Here is an 18,376-nt window from a genome sequence, read left to right on the forward strand (position 1 = left end):
GCTTAAATTAAGAAAACATAACAATTTAATGTTTTAAGGCAAAAATGAAAAACCAAATCCTCTTTATTTGGACTATGTCCAACATTTTAGACACAGAGGTCGATAAGTATCGTAGAAACATGAAAAACAATCGTTTTTGCAGCATTGAGCACATCATTCAAATGCTGCATTTTTTTCATTTGGTACTGTCCCATTAGAATATGAACTCAACAGAACTGATCTGAAGCAAAGTTGCAGGATTTGGCCTATGAATTAACAAGACTTTTCAGCTGCCAGACGTACTGGAACTAACACACACAGCTTTTTCAAAAGTCAATGCCAGATGCTGGCAGGATATAGAACACCTTGTCATGAAAGAAGAAGAGAAAATGCTGCTCCTAGTTGGCTTTGTGGATTTTGTTGTTGATAGACTTGTTATCAATGTAGTAGGTGATACTTCCAGAACTGAAACGTATTTCTTGGATTTGGATAAGGAAGAAGCTAAGAGATTACCAGACAACTGACTGTAATTAATACCTTCAGTGGCTTTAGTATTCAGCAGTACAGTGACTTCCCTGCAGCATGCTTTTGCATTACACACAGCTCACTCAGAAAAATTGCCCTCATTTAAGTTAGAAATTTTCATCACTCTTGTTCGTAATTAGAATACTATGTCAGGTGAGAACGAGTGCATTTTATGCTTTCCGTCTGGTCACCTAAGGAGCGTACGGTAGTGATGGAGTTTCTCTGAATATTATTTCATTCTCTTTAAAAATTAAATGACATCCAACACTATAGTGTTTCTTTGCTCATCTCTTTCTATGTATGAAATGCAACTGCTCGCATCATTGCAGGTTAGTTGGACCACTGGCTGGCCAGTGCTGTCCAAGTTTAATCCTCTGGTAAAACTGTTGTCCCGCATTATTGCTCAGTGTATGTGCATGTAACAAAGCATAATACGTATCCTTATGATTGTACTTGACTGTACTGGTCACAGCTTGGTTTCTGCTCCACGTGAAATGAAATCCAGTGAGATTCAAGCAAATGTGGAAGAATACATGGCATAATGTTAACATCAGGTTTATCCTTATGATGAACAGAGTATAGTTACCTCTGAAGAAGTAAGTCATTCAAAACCTTAGCAATACTTTGTCATGTTTACGAGTCTATCAACCACGCAATGCTTCTTAATGCTTTCAGTCTTATTTATGAGACTATTGACTACTCAGTGGTTAGGTTAGGTTAGTGGTGTTTAACGTCCCGTCGACAAAGAGGTCATTAGAGACGGAGCGCAAGCTCGGGTTAGGGAAGGATGGGGAAGGAAATCTGCCTTGCCCTTTCAAAGGAACCATCCCGGCATTTGCCTGAAACGATTTAGGGAAATCACGGAAAACCTAAATCAGGACGGCCAGAGACGGGATTGAACCGTCGTCCTCCCGAATGCGAGTCCAGTGTGCTAACCACTGCGCCACCTCGCTCGGTGACTACTCAGTGCCTCAACTGTATATCAATTGTGACCTTTACCCTTTCCACGATCTATATTCCAACCAGTCTTTCCATTATCATACTCATGATTGAAACTAGTTGTAAATAAACAATTATTGCTACAGAAGCTACTGGTGGTTTGAAGAAGCCAATCGTGAACCATTTGAGAGATACGGAACAAAGCCTGTAGAAGGTATTTCTTATTAGATGTGGATTACCTGTGGAATTCAATTTTTCATCTGATTGTGTGCACTTAGTTACTTCCAGATAATTAATTCATTAATTAGTAACTTCCTGTGCATTGATGCGGAGTTTTATGATGCGCACCAATAATAAAACCAAATACATAAAGAGACTGGTGTTAACAGCAGAAACAGTTTATACTGCTGGCATCCCCTGTTATACTATTTATTGCTCCCCAGTAAATTTATCCCTTAGTCAAATTTATCATTAAATATCTGTCTCTTTTTCAAACAAACAGCTCAGTTCTTGAAATCAATACTAGAAGTAAGAATAACCTCCACAAAGATTTAAAGCCAAGTACTCTGGTCCAGAAATGTGTTCATTAAGAGATCTTAGCTGTAGGCCACTGATGAATCATCTATATGATTGAAATTAACCCCACTCAGTGTCAGTTAAGGCCTGAAAAGGGTGCACTGAAGCACTGAAACTGGTAGCCATATAATAAATAACATCATAAGGGTGGCTGCAGGCATTCCATTTTATTACAGTTATATATTACATTTTATATGAAAATAATTTTAAGAATTTATAGACTTATTCTACATCTATGAGGACCATTTCACTTGCGATCTGTGGGAGATGAATTAGCATACCTGCCTTTTTTTGTAAATTTTTACTGTCTATTCTTGTTTTTCTAACATGTTCTACTTGCTGGAGGATCTCCTCATTGTAAATTTAATGAAACAAAAAGTTAATTTAATCCAATCTGTCTTTTATTCAGTCATTGATCCATTTTGCTTTGTTTCGTATTGAAATCTACAGTGCATCATATGCAAATGAATTAATGATTGACAATGTATTTGACTCTTAATCTGCTCACATTCTAGCTTTATAATGCTCACAGTAAATTAACTGTTAAGTGAATTGTTATCTTGTTCTAATCTTATAATAGATAACATACAATAATCCACATTTGGTTTAGCATATTTTAATATTTGTGCATACCTACAATATTTTCTGTCTACTCACCTCTTCAAGTGTTATGTCAACCACTACCAGATGCATGGACAGGTGTCTCACTGACCTGTTACTTATTCTGGTAAGGGTATTCCACAAGCTTACTTCCTTGCTTCCTCTTTGTAGTATCTATTAATTTTGTGTGTTATCTGTTCATTAAATATAAATTACAATTTTTCCTCAAGGCTTACAGCTTCCCATAGATATGTCCACCAACAGAGAATCTTTAGAGACAGGAAACTTTTATACTCTTTTGCAGCCAGTACGACATCAGATAGGAGCTACCTCAAACACACATGAAGTGCGAGGGTTGAAAGAACTTCAGCAGTATGAGTTCTGGGTAACTGCCTCTACAACTGCTGGAGAAGGAGACAGTACAAGGCCAGTTCTTCAGGCACCAAATTCAAGAGGTGAAACTGACAGAGTATTACAATATAAACAGTTCAAAAACGTTTTGCACCACGCTCAGGTTTTGCATGGTATTTTTGTTTCTCTTGATACATACTCTTTTGGCCACATGAATCATTACGTACAGCCACCTATGTGATGGAGACAAGAATAAACTTGAATTCTCAATGTAGTACAAAAGAGCATGCAGAGACCCAAGTTATGAATGACATAATATGGCTTGTGTACATGGCTCAGTGTATCAACATGTCTCAAAAGGAGTCATTTCAAGCTTAGACTTTGAATGCATCGTCACATTGATGCTACAAGAAGGACTGTCAGCATGGGAAGTTGCCTGCTAAACTGGTGTATACAAGTGGAATGTTGTTTGAACATTCAGCCACTATTGTGAGAGGCAAGACATTCAAGATTTGCTATCATCAACAATATCAAGTGAGACTCTGTTATCTTTAGATTATAACTTGTAGGTAACCTGAGGAGAAAGGAAAAGAACCATGCATTGCCTTTCTAGAGACAAGTGCGAGGACTGAGTTGTTTCAGACAATACACAGCTATCTTCACTCACCAGTTTGGATTGTAGGCATCCATATTAGCTGATGTGTTGGTAAATGTGCCAACACCTTGTAGATAGAGGCGGCCTAAATGCACACTATCTAACGCAGACGGGCGTGAATTCTGGAACAGGATAAGTAGTGAATTCTAATGAGAAAAGTATGCAGCTCCTCGAATACTTAACTTTATTCTATCCTTGTGGTACATCGCTCTTGATAATACAAATAAGACTATCTTCAGATACGGTTAATGGCGCCTTGCTAGGTCGTAGCAATGGACTTAGCTGAAGGCTATTCTAACTGTCTCTCGGCAAATGAGAGAAGGCTTCGTCAGTGTAGTCGCTAGCAAAGTCGTCGTACAACTGGGGCGAGTGCTATATCGTATCTCGAGACCTGCCTTGTGGTGGCGCTCGGTCTGCGATCACACAGTGGTGACACGCGGGTCCGACATGTACTAAATGGACCGCGGCCGATTTAAGCTACCACCTAGCAAGTGTGGTGTCTGGCGGTGACACCACATTCCTCCCCCGCAAATCGGCGAACGGTCGTGTGATAAGGCTTCCGCCCGCCGTGGGGAGGACCCCATGTTGACGTATGCGATGAGGTAGGGAGCCTAACAACAGGCGAGGCTGTGCCACCCGCACCCGGCCATTCGGTCCGAGGGGAGCTAGGAAACGCCTGAAAACCTAGTCCAGGGTGCACGTCAACATGCGGTGTAGGCGCCCGTAAAGAGACAGGAGGGGCCGAAGGGTCGACCTCCATTGCGTCGGGGTAGCTGACGCGCGAAGACGCCATGTGGTCCGGAGCGGGCAAGAGTTCCATGGCGGAGGACAGCTGGTCACAGGAAGCGATCGGCGGCGCGTGACCCCGGGAGGCGCTTGGCGGCTGCAGCGAAGCGTCGAATGCGGGCGGCGCTGGCGGGAGAACAGGCAGCGGAGGCGGCGGCGGCGCGTCGCCATGGGGCAAAATGGAAGGCATCGTTGGTAACACCTGGGGATGAGGCGAGCCAGTAGATGGGTCCCCAGGGCGCTGACCGGACGGCACCGTCGCTGAAAGCAGACGGGGAGCGGCAGAACCCGTGCGACGACAGAGGCGCAGCTGATTGAGATGCCGACGCACCTCACCAGAGGCCCCCAAAACCAAATACATCGCACGGCCGAGGCAGCGAAGAATGCGCCCTTTGAGCCAACGCCGTGAACCTCGATAGTTGCGATAAAATACAACGTCGCCTGTAGCAAAAGCAGAAGTCTGCCACTGCACAGGAACCTGATGCGGCGGATGCAGCAAAGACATCAAGGTTCGATGAGGACGACCGTGGAGCAACTCAGCTGGTGAGCGACCATCTCGGGGCTGAGAGCGATATGAAGACAAAAAGAGCAACAACGCGTCCTCCCGAGAATGCGACTCTTTGAACTTCAACATCTGTGACTTGAAAGTCCGGACCAATCGTTCAGCGGCACCGTTTGACTGAGGCGAAAATGGCGCGGATGTCAGATGTTGAATACCATTGGCCTTGCAGAAAGACTGAAATTCTGCAGACATGAATTGTGGGCCATTGTCGAAAACAATAGTCTGCGGAAGACCTTCAATGCAAAAGATAGCAGACAACGCTTGGATGGTGGCAGAGGACATCGTGGAAGACATCCGGACAACAAAAGGAAAATTACTGAAGGCATCTACCAGAACCAACCATCAAGCATTCCAGAATGGACCAGCAAAATCTATGTGCAAGCGTTGCCAAGGGGAAGTGGCTTTTGGCCATGCAAAGACTTTCCGCGGCGGTGCGGATTGTTGTTCGGCACACGCCTTGCAAGAAGAACACATATTCGTAATCGCAGCATCGATTCCGAACCAAGTACAGTGCTGACGAGCAAGTTGTTTCGTTCGCACTATACCCCAATGTCCTTGGTGAAGAAGCCGTAAAACAGAGGACTGTAACGAACGTGGGACCACGACTCTGGACTGATCATTATCAGAACGCAACAACAAAACACCACGTCGTACAAAAAAGTCTCTCCTTATGAGCAAAAAATCGGCGAACCAACGTATCCGCTATCCGAGACTTTGACAAAGGCCATTGCGTAGCAACAAAACGCAAAACGGTAGCAAGGACCGGGTCAGCAGCTGTGGCTGTAGCTACACGACGAAAATCAATCGGAAACGATTCGACCACTTCATCGGTTTCCGAATCAATGAACATGCAAGCAAGTTCGGAAGAATCGAATGCTTTATCCTCAGCAACAGGCAAACGGGACAACGCATCAGCGTTTCCGTGCTTAGCAGTGGACCGATACAAGATATCGTAGCAGTACTGCGAGAGGAAAATCGACCAGCGAATGAATTTCTGCGCTGTATGCGGAGGTACAGGCTTGTTCGGATGAAAAAGCGATGTCAAAGGTTTGTAGTCTGTGATGATGGTAAAGTGACGACCATACAAGAAATCATGGAACTTTGTAACACCAAAGACGAGAGCCAAAGCTTCTTTCTCTATCTGTGAGTAATTTCTTTGCGCAGACGAGAGCAATTTGGACGCAAAGGCAATAGGGCGATCATGCGAGCCAACACTGTGTGCAAGCACAGCACCGATCCCGAAATCCGATGCATCTACCATCAAAAAAAGGGGTTTCTGGGGGTCGAATGGCGTAAGACAAGTATTTGAAAGCAACGCTGATTTCAACTGGCAAAAGGCGCGTTCGCATTCCGTCGTCCAGACGAACGGAACACCTGTACAGCGTAAGCGATGAAGCGGAGCTGAAATCGAAAAGGCATTGCGCACATTCACTCACACCTTGTGATTCGAAATCGTTTAATGTTCTTGCGACCCCATCACGCAATGCGTGAGGAACATTGCGCGCTCTGAAAAATTTCGGTTGCGCGTTTACTTTCAGTTCCAAATGTGCTTCATAGTTCTTAGCGCAACCCAGGCCCGGTGCAAAAATGTCTGCAAATTCTTCACGCAAACGAGAAACACTGTCTGAAGGCAGAGTCTGATTCACTGATAGGACCTCATTTACTATAGACATGTTAAACAACTGAAATAAATCGAAACCAAACAAGTTCACTGCAGTAGAAGAACGAAGAACATAAAATGACACAAGTTTTGTTTGTCCCTTGTATGTTGCAAGAAGGGTGCACTGTCCTAACACAGGGATAAGCTGTCCTGAATAACTTTTTAACTGAACATTTGTGGCACGCAACGGAGGTTGGCCCAGTTGTTTGTACGTGTCGTGATTGAGCAATGAAACTGCAGCTCCAGTATCGAGCTGGAATGGTATGACCGTGCCATTGAAGTCCAAATGTACAAAAAGTTTATTGTCCTGCTGACGACAAGAGCGACTGTTTTGTGCAATTTGAACAGACACTGGTACAGAAGCACTTGTTAATTGACGTGATTTCCGGCGATGTCGACGCACACGTTTTGTGGGACGAACACAGTCACTGTTAGAGAAAGTGGCACTCGAGGAAGTGGAATTAACGACATGAATGTCCATGGGGGAAGGTCCACGAGCCTGAGTGTCCTTGGTTCGATTCCGGCGCAAAGCAAAGGGCCTGGAATGATTAAGAGTGTCTGATCTGAGCTTTTTCTGGCAAACACTTTGAACATGTCCTTTCTTATTACAGAAAAAGCAAATAGGTTGGCATGACGGGCAATTGTCAGGCGAATGTCTAGTTGCACACCGCGGGCATGATTTCACTGCATTTGTATGCTGGTGCGGCACACCTGGTTTAAAGCGTGGCGGCAGCTGTGCGGACGTGTGCGAGGGCAGTTTACCGGGCCGCTTAGCGTGCCCGGCGGGCCGGTTAATGTTACACACGGCTGGCGAAGTTTCAAATGATTCCTGAGCAAAGTCAAGTGTGTCTTGTCTATCCAATATGTCTATCACTTGTTGAAGGGAGGGATTAACTAGTTTCAAAATTTGCTCCCGTATGCGAACATCAGAAACGTTCTGTGCAATTGCATCACGCACCATAGTATCTGAATAAGGAAGGCCACAGTCACATTCAAATGCACAATCCCGTGTAAGGCCTTGCAATGTCGCAACCCACTCCCTATTAGTTTGACCGGCCGTACGTTTTGTACGAAAGAAAGTATACCTCTTTGCAACTACATTAACTGTTTCTTTGAAATAGGCGTCCAATGCCAACAAAATTTCGTCGTAGGACAGAGTTGCTACGTCGCGTCGGGGAAACAATTTCACTATCACACGGTACGTTTGCACCCCTACACACGACAATAAATGAGGCTGCCGCTCGTTACCTTGAATGCTGTAGGCGGCGAGATGAAATCCAAACTGGCAGGACCACTCGGTCCACGATTCCACGTCTGGGTCGTAGGGCCTAAAAGGCGGTGCAACTGCATGTTGTGGCTGCGGTAGCGGTGAAGCGGCGGCTGCCGCATCGGTTTGAATGGCATGCTGACCCTGGACGAGCTGTCCAAGGGCATCCAACAACGCCTGCGTCTGCTGATTCTGCAAGCGATAAAATTCGGACAGTACGTCTGGCGAAGCCATGACACAAGTAAATGTAAGCAATTAGAAAGAACAAGACCCTTTCCATTAAATCGTCGCCAATGATGTGTTGGTAAATGTGCCAACACCTTGTAGATAGAGGCGGCCTAAATGCACGCTATCTAATGCAGACGGGCCTGAATTCTGGAACAGGATAAGTAGTGAATTCTAATAAGAAAAGTATGCAGCTCCTCGAATACTTAACTTTATTCTATCCTTGTGGTACATTGCTCTTGATAATACAAATTAGACTATCATCAGATACGGTTAATGGCGCCTTGCTAGGTCGTAGCAATGGACTTAGCTGAAGGCTATTCTAACTGTCTCTCGGCAAATGAGAGAAGGCTTCGTCAGTGTAGTCGCTAGCAAAGTCGTCGTACAACTGGGGCGAGTGCTATATCGTATCTCGAGACCTGCCTTGTGGTGGCGCTCGGTCTGCGATCACACAGTGGCGACACGCGTGTCCGACATGTACTAAATGGACCGCGGCCGATTTAAGCTACCACCTAGCAAGTGTGGTGTCTGGCGGTGACACCACATTAGCAACAGCACAAGCCTCCCAGTACCATTCACGAAGTACAGGAGCAAGGGAGCACCTTGAATGGAGCTTGTATCATTGGCAATGGGTTCTAATCGGCTTCTCTTAACTAACAAGTGCATTATTTGTCCAACACCTGATGGTAACCACATAAAAGTGTTGAGGCATTCAGATACCAAAGCACATATAAGACATGCATTCCTGCTGGTTCAACAGGGAGGTGGGCTAGTCATGTTTGTACCGGTATGATGATCTCATTTTGGACATCTCACCACTCTTGAGGATAATTTGAGGTCTGTGCACTGTTGGAAAGGGATGCTACAACCTTTTGTCCTTCCCTTCAGTCAGTATTTTGATTATGAATTGTCTTTGAAGATGGTAATATGCAAGCATACCGTGCTCTCCTCACGAAAATTTCCTTCAGAAGGCAGGCGTCAACCTAATGGAATATGTTGCTGAAATTACTGACATGAACCCAATTGAGTACGCATGTGGCCAATTGAAACTTTCTGTGCATCATTGTAGGAACTGTTCTCACATAATGAATGAACTCAGGAGAGCCACTGTCAAAGAGTGGGACGGATGAAGTAGCAGCATCTTGTAGACAGGCTGTCTAGGAGGATCCCAGCACATTACAGTTCTTGGGACGGAGGAAGATGGTATTGTATGTTACCCACCAACAGAATTTGATTTCACACAATTCAGAGATGTGCACTTTTGAATTTACTTTCTTTATTTCAGTTATTGGTTGGTTTTTATTTCGCAGTAAAGCTCATTTTCCCCATAAGGCTAATTCTTTCATTTCCTTATCCTCTCATATTTACACATTTGCTGGTGGTGCAAAACTTTTTGAGCAGTTTTTTCCACTAACATGGAATACGTCTAATATAATATAATATAATATGTTAATAGTCTAAAGATTTGTGGGAACATGAGAAATTACCATTAAAAAATCAGTTATTGTTAACCTTTTGTTCTTTATGAATTTAATTGTATGACCTTTGGACTTTGTAAAGCACCTAGCACATTTCAGAGGTTTATACATGAAGTTTTAAGAGAATTGGATTTATGTGTTTCATATTTGGATGATAGTTTAATAACATCTGAATCTCCATAGCAACGTGTTCAGCTTCTAAATTCACTCTTTAAGCAGCTGAATGAGTATGATCTCATAATAAATGTTGGCAAATCAGTATCTGGTGTACAACAGTTAACATTCTTAGGACATTTAATTAAAATCTAGAGAAAAAAGCAAGACCCAGAAAGGGGTGTGACATATCAAACTATAAATCACCCAAAACAGTTCATGCACTAAGAGCATACTTAGGGATCATCAATTTCTATCGTTGGCATTTGGAACATGCTGCTGAAAACCAAGCTTTGCTGAATGATTACTTAAATGTACAACTAAAACTGACTAAAGCTGTATTGACTGGACAGAAGAAGCGATTGCACAATTCCAAAAATGCAAAGATCTCACTAAGGCTACACTTCTGTCATTTCCTGGTTTGCATGATCAGCTTGCACTATTTGTTGATACACCAGATTTTGTGGCAGGTGCTGTATTGCAATATTGGAAAGAAAGACAGTGGAGACGAGTGATTTTTTTTTTTTAGAAAAGTTCACAATGTGTTAGACGGAAGAGGTTTCATTATTTATACTGACTGTGCCCTCTAATGTTTGCATTCAAACAAAAGAATGAGAAATCAGTGCCAATCCAATTACGTTATTTTTAGTATATTTCATAATTTACTACTGATCTGTGACATATATCTGGAAAGAACATGTTGCTGATAGCTTATGAAGGCTTGAAAAATGTATTCCACTTAACTATGAAGATATAGCACAAGCACAAGAAGATGACAAATAGCTTCATCCACTATATTACAGCCATCATACATCACTTAAATTAAAATACTGCTTGACACATGAAGGAAAACAATTGTGGTGTGATATGTTAACCTATATTATTTGCCCTTATATTCCTGAAACATTTAAATATCCTATTTTCCAAAACTACTGTAATTTGGCTCATCCAGGCATTAAGACAATTGTAAACATGACCACATTAAGGTTTGCCTGGATAAATATAAGAAAGGATGTACAAAACTGGGCAAAAACATGTATTGCTTGTCAGAAAAATAAAATGTCATGACATGTTCAGTTGCCATTAGGACATTTTCCTTAGTCAGTGAGGCTCCAGCTTTCAGCTGATACAGATCTACGGAGTGGGAAATTAAGTGTGTATCTTTTCCTCGTAGTATGTTTATTCAATTTCATGTGCTTTTTCCTGTTTAAGAGATTTCATCTCAAATTTTTGTAAGTGTAAATTCATTCAGTCTGTAGTACAGTAGTTGCTCATTTGTTTTGTTTTAAGACATGTATACATTCATTTAGTAATCCAGTCAGTGAGGCTCCAGCTCTCACCTGATACATATCTACAGAGTGGCAAGTTAAGTGTTTATTTTTTCCTGTCTTTCCTCACAGTATATTTATGAAATTTTGTGTGTACTTACATTTAAGAGGTGTAAGCTTGCATTTTCTAAGTGTAAAATCAGGCAGTCTGTAGCACAGTTTCCATTTTTTCTGAACAGCCAGCTACATAACTCATTGAGGCATCAGCATCAATTGGCGGCACAACAAGAGGATAGGAAGTAGCATATCTAGGATTTTATCTGCTTTTATAGTTTACTTCTTCAGTTAGTCTTGCTAGGACGAGCAGGATGCTGTATGCGGATGCAGGAGGAGCTGGCCACAGTTCACAAACAGCTGAATGCACTCTTGGCTATGGTCAGTCACCTTCAGGCTGCTGCTTTGTGGTGTGAGAGTGGTGGAGAAATTGGCAAGAGACATCTCAGGTGTCACTTGTTTCACCCATGGGCTCTGCTGTTGAGACACCTTCTAGTGTATCTGATGCAGTGGATCTGCCCTCACAGCAGAGTGAGAGGCAGGTAGTAACACATTCATGTCACTTGAAGTGGAGGACTGATCTGGAAATTGGTCATCTGGCCTCGCTCATTTATGCTGGGAATGGACAAGTGGCTGCTCCTTCAGCAGGGTCTGAGCAGGTACATGGGGGAAGGATTTACTAGTTATTGGCAGCTCCAATGTTAGGCACATTATGGAGCCCCTTAGGCAGATAGCATTCAGGGCTAAAAAGAAAGCCACCATGCACTTGGTATGTCTATCAAGAGGCCTCATCTGAGATGTGGAGGCAGCCTAGCTTGCTGCTATCAAGCCTGCAGGGTGCAGTTCTCTGCAAGTTGTAGCTCATGTCAGCCCCAGTGACACCTGTCACATGGGTTCTGAGGCCACCCTCAGTTCATACAGGTGGCTGCTTGCCTCACACATTGGGTGCAAGCAGAACCTACAGTTTGCAGCATTGTTCCCAGGGTTAATCAGGGTCTACTGATTTGGGGCCAAGTGGAGGGTCTCAACGAAAGAATTCGTCAACTCTTTGACAGTCTAGACTGCAGATTTCCTAGACCTTCATTATTGGTTGGAGATTTGTAGGACTCCCCTTGATGGTCAGCAGTGCACTATACCAAGGAAGCAGCTACTCGGGTGGCAGAGTACTTGTGTAGTGCTAGGCAGTTGTTTGAGGTACTCTGATGAACACTCACCAGTTGATATGCAGCAAGGGAAGTCAGGTTACACTCAGAGTAAAGACACTTCAACTGTCAAAATTTTATCAGTAAACTGTTCCAATATTCATAACGAAAGTTCCTGAATTTACTGCTCTCCAGAAAAGTTCATGTGCTCAAATTATTCTCGGGACCAAGAGCTGGTTGAAACACGAAGTAAAAAGCTGTGAGACATTTAGCGAGGCATGGAACATGTATTGGAAAGACAGATTAGAGACCAAACGAGGGTGAGTGCTCATTGCAGTTGACAAAAAACTTCTCTCTATTGAGGTTAAAGTTGAGTGTGACAGTGAAGTTATCTGGTCACGTATCACAGGTCTAGGTGAAACGAAGCTAATTGTTGGATCTTCTCACTGGCCACCCGATTCTGCTGTGACAGTTCTTGAGTCATTCAAAGAAAGTCTATGGTCAGTAGCGCATAAATATCCGTATCATGGTGAATTTAACCTACCAGGTATAGACTGGGATATCTATGGATTCAATGCAGTGGGCACCGGTAGACAGTCATGCGAAGTACTTTGGAACATGTTTTCTGAAAACTTTCTTCAGAAGCTAGTTTGGCAGCCCAAACATAATGAAAATATCTTAGACCTTGTAGCTACAATTAGGTCTGACCTTATTGACAACATTGTTATAGACATGGGGATTAGCAATTGTGATATCATTATAGCAACTATGATCACATAAGTCAACAAATCAGTTAAGAAGGCTAGGAGGATGTTTCTGCTAGAAAGAGCAGATAAGCAGCTGTTAGCATCTCACTTAGATAGTGAATTGACATCACTTTGTTGCAGTAAGATATACATAGAGGAATTATGGGCAAAGTTTAAGCAGATTGTAAATCATGGGCTGGAGAATTATGTGCCTAGTAAGTGGATTAAGGATGGAAAAGACCCACCATGGTTTAATAATGAGATTTGGAAAATGCTGAGGAAAAAGAGGTTGTTGCACCCTCAGTTCAAAAGAAAGTGACAACAAGCAAAGGTTAGTAGAAATTCATGCATATGTGAAAAGATCCATGTGCGAAGCATACAACTACTACCACTGTCATACCTTAGCAAAAGATCTGATAGAGAACATGAGGAAATTCTAGTCCTATATAAAATCACTGAATGAGTCTAAGGCTTCCATCGTGTCACTTGGTGACCAGTGTGGGGTGGCAGTTGAAGATAGCAAAATGTAAACAGAAGTTTTAAATTTAATGTTCAAGATGTTGTTCACACTGGAAAACTGTACAAACATACCATCATTTGACCATCAAACAGACTCCCGTATGCATGAAACAGTATTAAGCATCCCTGGTGTAGAAGAACAACTGAAGGAGATGAAAACAAATAAGTCACCAGGTCCAGATGGAAACCGTGTTCAGTTTTTCAAAGAGTACTCTACAGCACTGGCCCCTTACTTATCGTGCCTTTATCATGAATGTATCCCCAAGTGCAAAGTCGTGAATGACTGGAAAAAAGCACAGGTGTCTTCTGTGTATAAGAAGGGCAAAAGGACGGACCTGCAAAGTTGCAGACCAACATCCCTTACATCAGTTTGCTGCGGAATCCTTGAACACATTCAGAGTATGAATGTAATAAATTTTCTTGAGACTGAGAAGCTTGTGTCCACAAGTGAGCATGATTTTAGAAAACATCACTCATGCAAAACTCAGTGTGGCCTTCTCTCACGTGATATACTGCAAACTGTGGATGAAGGGCAATAAGCATATTCCATATTTCTAGATTTCCGGAACGCATTTGACATGGTGCCCCATTGCAGGCTGTTAAAGAAGATCAAAGAATATGGAATAGGTTCATAGATATGTGAGTGGCTTGTAGACTTCTTAAGTTGTAGAATCCAATATGCAGTCCTTGATCGCAAGTGTTCATCAGAGACAAGGGTACCATCAGAAGTGCCCCAGGAAAGTGTGATAGGACTGTTATTATTCTCTATGTACATAAATGATTTAGCAGACAGGGTGGGCAGTAATCTGCAGTTATTTGCTGATGATGTGTGATGTACAGTAAGGTGTCGAAGTTGAGTGACTGTAGGAGGATACAAGATGACTGGACAAAATTTCTATTTGATGTGATGAATGGCAGCTAACTCTAAATGTAGAAAAATGTAAGCTAATGTGGATGAGTAGAAAAAAACAAACTCATAATGCTCAGATATAACATTAGTAGTGTCCTACTTAACACAGACACATCATTTAAATATCTGGGCATAACATTGTAAAGCAATATGAAATGGTACGAGCATGTGAGGATAGTGGAAGGGAAAGTAAGTCAACTTCTGTTTATTAGGAGAATTTTAGGAAATGACTAGTAGTAGTACAGTACTGATGTAGATGTAGGTGTAATGATGAATGTTTCACAGTTATTCACCTTGATCAACAGGCATTCATAGAGTTAAAGTTTAACTCTCAGCTATTCCAATCACTATCAAAAATATGTGATTGTCACCAAACACAAACTGTGGCATACAGAGATGGCTTTTACATCAGTGAATTTTTGTTTTTGTTTTGTTGGAGCATATTGCATCCTCAGTCAAATGAAAATTTGGAAAATTTCATCAGACACTTAAAGCAGCCATCCATGCCCATGTAACTGCTAAATGGACTCAAATACCAGCAATCCTTCTTGGTCCTCAATGCACCATTAGAGAAAACACTAATGCTACTATTTCAAATACGGTTTATGGATCACCCATCAGGTTACGAGGTGATTGTTTTCATGAGTATGGCAAAAAAATGCAGACTTACCTCAATTTGTGTAACAGCTGAAACAGTGTATGAATAATCAGAAATCTGTACAATATCCCTACAAAGGAAAATGAACACCATTCATACATAAGGGCCTCAGCAGCTCAACACATATGTTTGTAAGGGTTGACCAAGTGAAGAAGGCATTACAGCCTCTGTATGAAGGCCTGTATGAAGTAATTGAAATGATCCCAAAATTTTTTGGATTTAAAGTGAAAGACCAAATTGAGAACATCTCCACTGACTGATTAAAACCTGCATACCTGATGAATGAGAATAATAAACACCCTGAACACACTCCAGTTGAACTGTCAGCTCAGGACCAACATTCAGACTCTGCAGAGGGTAAAAAACTGAGAAGAACAACAAGATTCAGTCATTAAATTTGATTTCCAACAAACTGACTATGCTACTGGGAAGGGGCTGATGTGGGAACATAACATATTACTATTTGTATTTGTATGTGTTTGTAAAGTGTTTTGTGTGATCATGTTGGCAGAACAGGATTATTGTTCTTTGGAATTTAAGAAAAAACAATGTTGTTGCTCCATGTTTATTGTAATTCGTGTTTCAGTGTGTGTGTGATAAGAAAATAAAATAAAACGGAAAAAGCTAACTTAAATTGAGTTCTTAATGATCGTAGAGGGTAACAGATTGTCTATCGTATTACTTCAGTTAAAAACAGTTCATTCAAATGTTGTGCAGTGACTGCATTAATTTTATGCTTTTATTTAACTTTTAAAAAATTATCCTTTCAGTAGTATTAGAAAAAGGATAGACTGTTACTCATCATAAAGATACCCCTTTTAGTTGAAGACAGACACAATAAAAAGACTGTTACACATTACTGCTTTAGCACAAAGCCTTATTCAGTAAAGAAAACACACACACATTCCCACAAACAAGCATGTGACTGTTACACATTACAGGTTTCAGGCAAAGCCTTCTTCAATAAAGAAAACACAAACACACACACACACACACACACACACACACACACTCACACAAGCAAGCATGTGAGGTGTGCTTGTGTGTGTGTGTGTGTGTGTGTGTGTGTGTGTGTGTGTGTGTTTGTGTTTGTGTTTGTGTTTGTGTGTTTATTGAAGAAGGCTTTGCCTGAAACCTATAATGTGTAACAGTCTCCTCATGTGCTTGCTTGCATAAATGTGTGTTTTTTCTTTACTGAATAGGCTTTGACTGAAAGCTGTAATGTGTAACAGTCTTTTCATTGTGATTGCATGCAACTCAACAAGTCATCTTTATGGTCAGTAGCAGCAGTCCATCCTTTCCCTAAAATTGTTGATACACCAACATGGAGTTTCCTTTATTTGATTCCTCCTTTCAGTTCCATGTTCTTGAGGGCAACATGAAACGTTTTAGCCTAGCACAGCGCTGGCTTTTACATCAATGAATTTTTGTTTTTGTTTTGTTGGAGCACGTCACATAACGACACAAACCAAGTGTCAGTTCAGTCTGCAGAACACTTTGTTTAAAGCACTCTTGTTGTGTATGTTTTGTTAAAATGGATAAACTAATATACTGAGCTGTTATACAAGAGGTAGTCAAAAAGTTTTGACTATCGACTAATTTTTAAAAAAAAAAAATCGGGCTGTGACAATGACTTTTGATGGCAATGTTAGTTTTTCTTTATATATTCAACTCTCATTGTTAAACATTTTTCTCAGTGATAGATGATGTGCAGGAGACCTCGGTTGAAGACATCACCATTTTGGCTGTTCAGAAAATGTTCCACCACAAAAATCACGCCCTCACTATTTTGGAAATACCTGCCAAGCAATTGAATCTTCATCTGATGAAAGGGGAGGAAGCCTTAGGTTACTGCATCAGGAGAATATTGGGGATGAGGCAAAATGTGCTAGTCCAAAGAAGAAACATGATTGATTATATCCTGTGCAGAAAGATTTGGGATGTTGTCTTGGAGCAAAATCACCCCCTTGAACAGCTTCCTTGGTGCTACACTGTGGAAACCTCCCACAACATTTTCAGAAGATTCGATAGTATGTTTCTGTGATGTTTTGTCCCTTATGAGCCTAATCTGTTAGCACCACATCATGGCAGTCCCAAAAAACACTCAGAGTGTCGTGTTCAGATGGTAGAGACTTCATCATTTTTGGCAGTGGTGAATACACATTTCCACTACTTCCTTTGCTACTTTCTCTTGAGGTCATAGTGAAACACCCAGACTCATCCTTGGTGATTAGGTGGTTTAAGAAGTTATCTGGTGTGGTCTGGCACAGGTGCAACGTTTCTTCCGGTGCTTGAATGTGAACAGTCATGGAATCCAATGGCCAGCAACTCTTATCACGTTCAAAATACCATGTGAGGTGTTGAAAACAGATCCATAACTGATTTTCACTTTTTCCACTATCACCCAAATTGTGAAATGCTGATGTTCAAGCACCTGGGTCTCCATTTCACTTTTGATCCTTGGTTCTTTGTTTTGGAAAGTCATCTTTAGAAAATGGATAGCTGAATTAATAAAATGGGCTATGATGTAGCTTACACTACAGGCAAAGAAAGTATATAGTATATTAAAAAAAGATGCTGGGACTTACCAAATGAGAAAGCGCTGGTAGATAGACACAATAAAAAACACACAAACACACACACAAATTTCAAGCTTTCGCAACCCATGGTTGCTTCATCAGGAAAGAGGGAAGGAGAGGGAAAGACGAAAGGATGTGGGTTTTAAGGGAGAGGGTAAGGAGTCATTCCAATCCCGGGAGCGGAAAGACTTACCTTAGGGGGAAAAAGGGACAGGTATACGCTCGCACACTCACACATATCCATCTGCACATATACAGTCACAAGCAGACATATGTAAAGGCAAAGAGTTTGGGCAGAGATGTCAGTCGAGGCGGAAGTACAGAGGCAAAGATGTTGTTGAGTGACAAGTGATGTACGGGGGCGTCTCAACAACTCAAGAACATCTTTGCCTCTGTACTTCCGCCTCGACGGACATCTTGTGTCTGTATATGTGCGGATAGATATGTGTGTGCGTGCGAGTGTATACCTGTCCCTTTTTCCCCCTAAGGTAAGTCTTTCCACTCCCGGGATTGGAATGACTCCTTACCCTCTCCCTTAAAACCCACATCCTTTCGTCTTTCCATCTCCTTCCCTCTTTCCTGATGAAGCAACCATGGGTTGCAAAAGCTTGAAATTTGCGTGTGAGTTTGTGTGTTTTTTATTGTATCTATCTATCAGCGCTTTCTCGTTTGGTAAGTCACAGCATCTTTTTTTAATATATTTTTCCCATGTGGAATGTTTCTTTCTATTATATTCAAAGTATA

At 41.8% G+C, this 18,376-nt stretch overlaps 1 protein-coding gene across 1 annotated transcript in view; it reads left to right on the forward strand.

Annotated features, from left to right (window-relative positions):
* The window catches only part of LOC124780123 (Down syndrome cell adhesion molecule-like protein Dscam2), a 372,570-nt gene that overhangs the window by 250,083 nt on the left and 104,111 nt on the right, over window positions 1-18,376 (forward strand). Inside the window, exon 21 of the mRNA XM_047253757.1 lies at window positions 2,924-3,074. Within this exon, the coding sequence (XP_047109713.1) occupies window positions 2,924-3,074 (151 nt within the window). The remainder of the gene's footprint in view (window positions 1-2,923; window positions 3,075-18,376) is intronic.

This window comes from Schistocerca piceifrons, chromosome 1, assembly GCF_021461385.2.
Source record: "Schistocerca piceifrons isolate TAMUIC-IGC-003096 chromosome 1, iqSchPice1.1, whole genome shotgun sequence".
Classification (NCBI taxonomy): Eukaryota; Metazoa; Arthropoda; class Insecta; order Orthoptera; family Acrididae; genus Schistocerca; species Schistocerca piceifrons.